The 9,839-nt window shown below is 56.9% G+C and overlaps 2 protein-coding genes across 5 annotated transcripts; both read left to right on the top strand.

Annotated features, from left to right (window-relative positions):
• The first annotated feature begins 356 nt into the window (after positions 1 to 356).
• Positions 357 to 5,868, top strand: ALKBH6 (alkB homolog 6). 3 transcript variants are annotated; one of them, XM_061174178.1, is made up of 7 exons: positions 357 to 437; positions 1,164 to 1,246; positions 1,562 to 1,630; positions 2,973 to 3,033; positions 3,394 to 3,566; positions 3,771 to 3,887; positions 5,048 to 5,868. In XM_061174178.1, exons 2-7 carry the CDS (start codon positions 1,166 to 1,168, stop codon positions 5,309 to 5,311), a joined length of 765 nt encoding a protein of 254 aa, XP_061030161.1. In that variant the 5' UTR covers positions 357 to 437; positions 1,164 to 1,165; the 3' UTR covers positions 5,312 to 5,868. The 3 variants fall into 3 exon arrangements, with proteins under 3 accessions (XP_061030161.1, XP_061030162.1, XP_061030163.1); XM_061174179.1 differs by having other exon boundaries at positions 3,415 to 3,566; positions 5,048 to 5,865; XM_061174180.1 differs by having other exon boundaries at positions 3,415 to 3,566; positions 3,809 to 3,887; positions 5,048 to 5,134.
• Positions 5,869 to 5,887: 19 nt separating this feature from the next.
• On the top strand, positions 5,888 to 9,669 carry SYNE4 (spectrin repeat containing nuclear envelope family member 4). 2 transcript variants are annotated; one of them, XM_061174151.1, is made up of 8 exons: positions 5,888 to 6,029; positions 6,323 to 6,374; positions 6,874 to 7,017; positions 7,250 to 7,444; positions 7,516 to 7,764; positions 8,556 to 8,633; positions 9,315 to 9,373; positions 9,466 to 9,669. In XM_061174151.1, exons 1-8 carry the CDS (start codon positions 5,902 to 5,904, stop codon positions 9,641 to 9,643), a joined length of 1,083 nt encoding a protein of 360 aa, XP_061030134.1. In that variant the 5' UTR covers positions 5,888 to 5,901; the 3' UTR covers positions 9,644 to 9,669. The 2 variants fall into 2 exon arrangements, with proteins under 2 accessions (XP_061030134.1, XP_061030133.1); XM_061174150.1 differs by having other exon boundaries at positions 6,224 to 6,374.
• The last annotated feature ends 170 nt before the right edge of the window (positions 9,670 to 9,839 follow it).

Here is a 9,839-nt window from a genome sequence, read left to right as displayed (position 1 = left end):
ACGGCCCTGCCTCTGTACCCTTGCTGGGTACAGCAATCTCGCATCCCTGCGGCTTTACATAGGATGGCCTAACCTGCGGGGGGTCCTTCCAACCACCGCGTTTTTCCTGCGGCCGCCACGGCTGCCCCTCCTTTCTGGGCTCTCCGCAGCGTGGACAGGTTCGGTTCTGGAGCTCTGATTGGTCGATGCCAGACGAAGACCCGTCTCTGAAGGGGCCCCAGTGGCTCAGAGGCCTGGAGGCACAGCCTGTCACCGAACGAGGGTGAGGGGGCGGAACAATAGTGTGTGAGAGCGCCGATTGGGTGGAAGGAGGAGCCTTAAAGCCTTTGAGAATTCCCATTGGTCTGAGGATTCCTGCGTCGGCCATGTGGGTCGGAAGTGGCTGGGAAGGGACTGGGGGTGTTGAATTTGGATTTTGGAGGGGTCACTGGTGGACGGTCAGTTTGCGGTGCCGAGGGCGGAGATGGGGGTCCAAGAGGGCTGAGAGTGGGGATCCGGGGAAGCTCAGATGGGAGTCCGAGGAAGCTAAGAGTGTGGGGTTCTAGAAGACAGAGTCGGGGGAACCAAGGGGTTCAGGGAGGGAAGGTGTGAGAGGGGTCAGGCTCAGGGTCAAAGGTCCAAGGGTGCTGCAGGGAAGGGGCGCTCGGGAAGAGAAGTCTGAGGGGAGTCTAGAGTGGGGAGGATACAAGGAGACTGAAAATGGATGTGTCTGAGGAAGCTTAGATTGGGGACCTCGAATATTGTTAGAGAGCCGGGCTCAGGATTGCAGGTCTGAAGTTTTTAGGATGAGGTCTCAAATCAACGTGTTTAAAGGGGGTCTGGGGTGCAGCCCTGGGGGATAGGTGTGGAGCTCTTAAGAAAGGCTCCCAGTGGAGTCTGAGGTTGTTCTCTGTAGAGGCTTGAGAGGGCAAACATGTATAGTTTGATGGGTATTTGGTGGATGGTTTGGGGGGAGTATTGTGGGTGCTCACTGTGTCTGGGCAGGGAGCCTAGGGGTGCATTGGGTAGCTTTTGAGATGCTGAGGACATCTAGGTTTTAGAAACCAAGTGAGTTTCACTAGAGGGCTGAGGTGAGGCCCTGGCCCATGATAAGAGCAGAAAGCTGGATCACAGTCTGAGGGTGGGAGGCTTGGTGACTTCAGCATGTTCTCCCCTCCCCACAGGAATGACCGGGTACACGGACTTGATGTCAATGGAGGATCAGGACGCCAGGGTTCCAGCTCTGGAACCATTCAGGGTGGAGCAGGTTGTCAGGACTGGGGGTGCAGAGGGTGAAGGTGGGGACTAGAGGGCGGGAGATAGAGTGGGGATAGGCAGGCTGACTCCTGGGTTTGTGAGCTGGGACTGCCCCCTTCCTCTCAGTTCATCCTTACCCTCAGGGTCTAGCCCTCCCCTCACCCCCACCTCCCCATCCCCCAAATAGCCATTGGTCCCTCGACTTAAGGCCCTGGCCTGTCTGGGGACATCCTGAGCTACGCTCCAGAGGAGGGGCTGCTCATGGATGGTAGCACCCCTGTGTGGATGCAGAGGTCACACCTTCAGGGGGATCTCTCTATCCTAGGCACCACCTGTAATCTACTATGTCCCTGACTTCATCTGCAAGGAAGAGGAGGAGTATTTGCTTCGACAGGTGACCTGTTTTTCCCCTCTTCCCAGAACCCTCTTCAACCCCCAGTTCTCGTGGGAGAGCCCGAAAGGTCACAGTGAAGATCCTGGCAGGAGGGAGAGTGCCACCTGGCACCCATCCCTCACCACCTTCCCTATTCCTTTCTCAGCACCTGCTGGGGCCTGTCAGAAAGGGCTTTTCCCAGGAAGCTTAGGGGAAACCAAACTGATTTTTTTTTTTTTTTTTGGCTGCGCCACGCGGCTTGTGGGATCTCATTCCCCTAGGGATTGAACCTGGGCCATGGCAATGAAAGCGCCGAATCCTAACCACTAGACCACCAGGGAACTCCCCAAACTGATTCTTAGAAAGGTGGTGGTTATTATGGAGCTCAGACTCCCTGTGCTAAGACAGCCCTATCCGGCTACCTTAGAGAGAAGGAGGTTATAACATAGGCTGAGATATAGCCCAGTTCACTCCCTTGAGATTTGGGGAATGAAGAATTTACAGTGTTCAGATTTCTGTGCTGAGATAACCCAGGCCTCAGAATGTTAAACGCTTCCCTGTGCTGATAGCTTAGCATTGACCCAGAGTCTTGGGAACAAGGTTACCAAGCACAGACCACCTGTGTTAGATAGCCCAGTCTGTACTCTATTCTTAAGGTCTGGGGAAAGGAGAATTTTACAAAGCTCAGAGTCTGTGCACTGGGATAGCCCTTTGCAGCCCCAGAGCCTTGGTTATAGAGCACAGATCTTCCCTGTGCTATCCCAACTAGTCCTGTCTAGTTTGAGTCCCAGGAATGAGTTAGCTCCAAAACTCAGACTCTCATACTGAGACAGCCGATTCCAGCCCCATAACAATGAAGGAAATAAGGAGATTTCTTAGACTTCTTTGAGATAACCCTTTTTAGACCCTTGGGGTCTTGGCAGTGGAGAATTTTCAACGTACTCTCTTGGCTATACTGAATAGCCCAGTTTAGCACGTTTTCTCCCCCAGGCAAGAGGAACAGGAGGTTCCAGGACTCAGACTGTGCTGACATAGCCCAGGAATCAGGAAATTACAGACTGCAGACTGTTTGCTGGGCTGAAAGAGCCCAACCCAGCCCAGAGCTCTGAGTAGATTCAGACCCTGATTGTCACAGCCCTGGTTCCCTCCCTCAGTCCCTAGACACAGGGGGGCTTTGAGGCCAGCGGCCTCCACAGGGGGAAAGGGCAAAGAACAAAATCCTGGGAACACTATCTCAGAGAATGATCCCACAGACACTGAGATGACCCATTTCCACCCTAGGTGAAAACCCCTATGTTGGCCTGGGTGGGAGAATCAGAGAGGGTGGTCCTGGAAAAGGACTGACCCCCTTCCCACCTCCCAGGTCTTCAATGCCCCAAAACCAAAGTGGACCCAGCTCTCCGGGAGGAAGTTACAGAACTGGGGTAAGTGTCTCCGGCTGTGGGCATGGGTGATTTAGGGCTGGGGACTGGGGTAGGCAGCTCAGGTTGGATAGTCTCAGGACATTGAGGCGTCGGGGTGCGGGGGGGAGGTCCTTGAGGGTTCAAGGGGTCCCAAGGGCCAGGAGGATTCTGAGGGGTCAGTGGAGGTCCTGAGGGCTTAGGGATTTCCTGATGAGTTGGAGGGTATCTCTAGGGGTTTGGAGAAGTCAGGAAACCTTTGAGGGGTGGAGTGGTGATCTCCAAAGAGTTAGGGGTCCCCGAGGAGGTCAGAGTGCTACCAACCACTGGGATATCCCTAATGGGGGCTCCACATGCCAGAGCTCCTTGGTTGGGTGCCCTCAGCACCCCATTCCCCCCCCCCAGGTGGACTCCCCCATCCCCGGGGGATGGTTCCTGAGCGGCTGCCACCGTGGCTGCAGCGTTACGTGGACAAAGTGTCTGACCTCAGCCTTTTTGGGGGTCTCCCAGCCAACCATGTCCTTGTGAACCAGTATCTGCCTGGGGAGGGCATCATGGTAACCACACTCTCACCCCGACCCCCAGACCTCGGATCCACCATGGGGCAGGGCATCATGTCGACCCACATCCACTCTTATTAAGCAGCCACATACCCCAACCAAACACTCACCTCCCTGTCCCCAGCTGGGGAGCCCCGCTTTCACCTGAGGGTGGGGGGGTGTGGACTCCTGCCCTGTCCAGCCCTGGTACCCACTCCCCAGCCCCACGAGGATGGGCCACTGTACTACCCGACTGTCAGCACCATCAGCTTGGGCTCCCACACCATGCTGGACTTCTACGAGCCTCGGCAGCCAGAGGATGATGACCCGACAGAGCAGGTGGGCCCTGAGACATTGCCCCAGCAGCTTGTGGGCACTCTGACACCCCATATCCTCTAAGAGACCCCAATCCCACCTGCCTGCGGGGTACCCCTGATACCCTTCCAGACATCTTCCTCTGTCCCCTCATGGGAGGGCACCCACATCCGCCCAGATGCCCAACCCATCTGCCTGCAGGGTGCCCTAGAAATCACGATATCCACGGATACCCCAATACCCCCATCTGCTGAGTGAATATCCTGACATCCTACAGATCCCCTGGCTCCACACATTCAGAGCGCTCCAATACCACATGCAGGGCTCCCCAGTTCTCCAACAGACACTGATATCCTCAGATACCCCAACACCAGCCACTCAGGGTTGTCTCTGACATCCTCCCAGACACCCTGACTTTCAGTGGCCACTGCACAGGTACCCCAACACTGACTTCCTACCTCCCACTCCAATAATGTGATCTGTCATGCAGGACACCCCCAGATTCTCCTTGGCACCTCAACACATGACTTGCTGCTCAAGGGCCCCCAGATATCCTGCCTCCCCTCTGTGTTGCTCATGACAGCAGCTTCCCTGACCTCTTTCTTTGCTGCATGTCTGACACCCCAGTGTGCACAGAAACTCCCCTGGACACCCTGACACCAGCTGCTCCTTACGGCTGCCCTTTCTAATCCTACATGCTCCTGGATGCACTGACACCCCCTCCCACTCTGCTGGTGTCCTCAAAACATCCTGATATCCGCACATCCTCCCAGACCACACCTGCTCATCTCTTCCTCCCTTCCTGGCTTCAGCCAAGTCCTCAGCCCAGTTCCACCCAGTTTTCTGGGACCACTGATCCCTCGGTCCCAGCCCCAGCCCCTTGCAGAGCCCAGCTGCAGTTCCCTTAGGCCCTTAGACTCCCCCATCTGCAGCCTAGTCCCCTGCCGAGGGACTGCTGACACCCCCCCCCCCACCCCGTCTCCACTTCCCTGCAAGCCTGGCCCTGGCCCTGGCCCCCGCGGGATTTTCACTCCGAAGCCTCGATCCCTAGGAGCACACGTGCCCCTCAGCCTTCGCCCCCGGGACTCTCTGACCCTCGCCCCCTGAACCCCCAAACCCGCTGATCTCTCGCCCACCCCACTCCTAACTTCTGGGGACCCGCTAACCTTCAACCCGCCCCGCAGCCCCGGCCCCCGCCCCGGCCGGCCACCTCGCTGTTGCTTGAACCGCGCAGCCTGCTGGTGCTTCGTGGCACCGCCTACACGCGCCTCCTCCACGGCATCGCAGCCGCCAGCGTAGACGCGCTGGACGCCGCCTCACTGCCGCGCAACGCAGCCGCCTGCCCCTCGGCGCAGGCTGGAGCCCGCCTGGTCCGCGGCACCCGCGTCTCGCTGACCATCCGCCGCGTACCCCGCGTGCTGCGCGCTGGCCTCCTGCTCAGCAAGTGACGCCAGGACCCAGGACCCGCTCGGATTCCCGAGCTCTCGCCTGCTCTGGACTGCTGGCGCCCTGTGGGCAGAGGCGATTCCCCCCCGGGTTATTTTCCCAGTACCTGTGAGGGAACCACAGGAAAAGGCCCCATTCCAAATAAACCACCAACAAAACAATCTTACTCTGGTTTTGGACATTTGGGGGTGGGGGCCCAGATGTTTGGGTTCCTGAAGGGCGCTGCGTCCGGGACCTTAGATGGATGGTGTGGGCTCCCGGGGTCAGATGTTTGGGTCACAGCGTGGGGAAGAATCCAGGGCTCTTGAGGGGCAGGGCTATATCTGGAAACCCCTTAGATGGGTGAGGTGAGCTTGGGAGGTTCAGCTACTGGTCCGCTAGGGAGGAAGGAGTTAAGTGGTGCTACTGTCACCTGAGCTGGGCATCAAGTTACCTGGGTCCAGGTTCCTCCTGGAAAGAGGTGGAGCTGAGCCTGGCCCTGGGCTTCTGGCTGCCTCAGGCCTGGGTGAGTCCAACTGAGGAAGTCTGGGAGGATAGGAAAAGGGCTCCTACTGGGGATCCTCACTGACTCTCTGTCCTCAGGCTCCCCAATATGGCCCTGCCCCCACGCCTGGGCCCTACACCCCCCTCAGAGCCCTTCAGCCACCCGCCTGGAGCCCCTAGGGAACTGAACGCATCTGGATGCACCATCTGCTCTGCCTCTGGAGAGGAGAGAATCAGGTACGGGCTGGGGCTTTTGAAACTGTGGTCCCAAAAGGGTGGGGGCAGTAGCAGGGGCCTTTTGAGGGTAGGAGGTATTGTAGCTAAGATCACCTGGGGACATGAGAGAGGTAACTGGGGACAGGGGTAGGGTAGGGTGGATAATGGGCAACTAGGCTCACCCAGGGGCCTGTCAATGCCCCCCCCCATCCCAGGTCAGAACAGGCCCAGAAGCTGGGGCAGGACTCCTTGGACCCCCCCGAGCCCTTCCAGGGTGGGCCGAGGGGCACTGAGTCTGCTGCTGGCCTCCCCAGATTGCCAACGCCCCCTTCTCATGAGGACTCGGCTGGGGCCAAACACCGTGAGGTGAGCTGAGGTGAACTAGGCCCCTGTGCCAGCCCCTACCTCCTGTCTGTCTCCCAGGATCTGGCTTCCACACCGGGGATGAGGTGATGATTCTGGAAAAGTGTTGGGCATCTGTGTGGGGAGGGATGCTCTAAACAATGATTCTTTAACTATCACTATTCAGTATTTTACCAACTGAGAGAGAATTATTTTATCATTGGCCCTGGTGTAGCCCCATTCCTTGTGGGGCTATCCAGCTCCATCACCCTCTCCCTCTCCAGATCCCCAGGCCCTATATGTACAAGTTTCTAGGAGCCTTGAAAACCTGGAGAATTTGAACTAGAGGTTCTCAGGCCTGGCTCCACTGGGAAGTTTCTCTAGGTGGGAGCAACCCTGGTGCAGACCCAGAGATGGACTCTGCTGCAGAGAAGCATCCAGAAGGCAGGAGCCTGGGTGCAATGAGTGTGGGCCAGGTCTTGGTTGGCTCACTGGCTCTGACTCAGCCCCCTGTGTTCCCCAGCGCCCCATCTCTGGCCGGGAAGTATTGGAGGCTGAGCAGGACAGCCTGCATCTTTGCCTTTTGGGGCTGGGCCTCCGGCTGCAGGACCTGGAGCAAGGCCTGGGGCCCTGGGCATCAGCCCAGAGCAGGATGGTCCAGCTGCAGGTGGGCAGTGGGAAGCCAAGATGTGGGAGGGTGGGCAGGGCCTCAGGAGTGGGTGCCAGCTTCCCAGGGTGGGAAATGGGTTTATTCCATGTTCCAGGTGTCTGGACGGCAGAGGGGGTGGGGATAGTGACTCCAGGTCTCAGGTCTCTGGTGCCCCTGCTGTGTGTGTATGGAGGTGGGGGGTGGGGATGGGCTGGTGTGGTGTTGGTGATGTCCAACCATGTGTACCCAGGCCCTACAGGCGGACCTGCGTGGGGCAGCTGAACGTTTAGATGCACTGCTGGTGTTCGGTGAGGGGCTGGCACAGCGGAGTGAGCCTCAGGCCCGGGCATCCCTGGAGCAGGTCCTGAGGGCCTTCAGAGCCCATCGAGACAGCATCTTCCGGCAGCTGTGGCGGCTGCAGGCCCAGCTAGTCAGCTACAGCCTGGTATGGCCCACCCTGGCGGTCCCTGGCGCAGGCGCCGATCCCAACCCTCATGACCTCTGTCCTCTGACCAGGTGTTTGAGGAGGCCAGCACACTGGAGCAGGACTTGGAGGTCGAGGGGGACTCAGACGGGACAGGACCTGGTGGGGTCTGGGGGCCCTGGGCACCCAGTAGCCTCCCCACTCCCGCAGAGTTGGAGTGGGACCCGGCGGGGGACGTTGGGGGCCTCGGGCCTTTGGGGCAAAGGACAACCTGGACACCAGGGACTCCCTGTGAGCTGTGTGGCCACAGGGGCCCCCAGGGCAGGGGACAAAGCCTTGAGGTGAGAGCAGGTGGGGGTCACCTCCCCCCAGGCACCCAAGGGACCCTCTGTGTGTCTCCTAGCAGGGCCCTTTTTCCCTTTCGAGGAGGTCTTCATGGCTCTGTCTCTCCCGGTGTCTCTTTTGCTTTTGGTGTCTCAGTGGTCTCCTCCCTCCGTCCCTCTGCCTCTCTTGGCCTCCAGGTGTCTCTGTTGTACCTATATTTCCTCATTTCCTCTCACTCTCTCCCTCACTCACCTCACCACAGCCACACTAGCCTCCTGGCTCTTCAAATATTCCAAATACACTCCCATCTCAAAGCCCCCAGAGGCACACCGAGCTCACATCCTCACTTCATTCCATCCAGTCTCTCCTCAAATGTTACCTCTTCAGAGAGGCCTGCCCTGGCCTCCAAACATTATCACTCCTTATCCTCTTACTTTATTTCCTAACAGCACTTACCACATCTTGACATTATACATTTATTAACTTATGGTCTGTCTCTCTCCTGCTAGAATGTAAACTCAATGGACGCCAGGACTTTGCCTGTTTCCATGCTCACAGTGTCCCCAGCTCCTAGAACAGTACCTGGCATGTAACAGATGCTCATTAAATATTTGTTGAATGAATGAATAAATAATGTCTCTCTTCTCTTGGTTTCTTTGGCTCTGCCCCTCTCTTCTTCTCTCCCTAAGGTCTCTCTCTTCCCCCAGAATCTCATCTCTGTGACACTCCCCCTGTCTTGGCCCTTCCCCAACTTTGTGTCTCTTTGTCACTGATTCTCCAAGGACCCCACTTCTCTCTCTCCCCACAGGACATGCTCATGTCAGGCCTCAGCCACCGGAAACACTTAACAGGTCACCGAAGACGATCCCTGCTCCAGAAGTCTCAGGTGAGTTGGTCCTCGGCCAGGTGTATCACTCAGGAATGTTGATGGCAAGTGACAGCAACCCAACCCAAATTGAATTACACACAAAAAAGAGGATGCTATTTTTTTCTTGTAACTGAAAAGTCCAGGTGGTGTTGAATTCAAGACCTCAAATACTGTCAGGGCTCAGTCCCTCCCTGTCTTGGGCTCTACTTCTCCAAGATGGATTCCTTCTCAGCAAAATGGCTGCCCCAGCAGCTACACACTCAGTTCCCACTGGCTTACCCACCCCAGGAGGCAGCCAAGTTCTAGGGCTGACTCCTGCTTCCCCAGCTTGGGTCATGGCCTACACCCTGAACCAATCACAGTAGCCAAGCTGATGGAGGGCTCTGGTTGGCCAGATCTGGGTCACATGCCTAACCATGGAGGTGGAGTTTTGAGTTCAGGAAAGTAGGGAGGTATGATACCCTTCTCCCCAAATTGAACCACTGTTACCAGGAAAAGGGGGACTGTATGGAGGGCAGGCACTGACAGACGTCCACTATACTTGGAGATATTCCAAGTCCATGTGGGGTCTTGGGGATGGAGGGGGTGCTAGGAAAGGAGGAGAAATAAGCCCAGCTCTGTAGGTCTGTGGTAGTAAGGTAAAGACTACATTAAGTATCACTTCCACCCATTCTGCTGCTGGCTGTTCTCTACCTTTAGGACAAGATGAGGCAAGTATCTCCCAATGTCCAGGATGTGATGCTGGAGGTAGACCCTGGGTGAGATGCCTGGGAGATGGGTCTGGGGGTATGGGGGTAGGGCTCATGGTGGCAGCCCACCCATACATTGAACACTGCATTTCCCTTTGCAGAGCCCCAACTCCTGCATCCAGGCGGCCCCTGACCTTCCTCCTCCTCCTCCTTTTCCTTCTGCTGGTGGGTGCCACGCTGCTCCTGCCCATGTCAGGGGGCTCCTGCTGCTCTCCTGCCCGACTGGCCAGGACACCTTACCTGGTGCTCAGCTATGTCAATGGTCCTCCCCCAGTCTGAGTACACAGTCCAGACATATGTAATAAATGGTCACTGTCAAAGGATGTGTCTTAGTCTGTTCGGGCTGCTATAACAAAATAACATAGACTGGTGGCTTATAAACAATAGAAATTGATTTTTCGCAGTTCTGGAGGTTGTAAAGTCCAAGATCAAGGTGCCTGTAGATTCAGTGTCTGATGAGGACCCACTTCCTGGT

Source organism: Eubalaena glacialis, chromosome 18 (assembly GCF_028564815.1).
Source record: "Eubalaena glacialis isolate mEubGla1 chromosome 18, mEubGla1.1.hap2.+ XY, whole genome shotgun sequence".
Classification (NCBI taxonomy): domain Eukaryota; kingdom Metazoa; phylum Chordata; class Mammalia; order Artiodactyla; family Balaenidae; genus Eubalaena; species Eubalaena glacialis.
The sequence above is the reverse complement of the archived record's forward strand: the minus strand, read 5'-3'. Positions and strand labels throughout refer to the sequence as shown.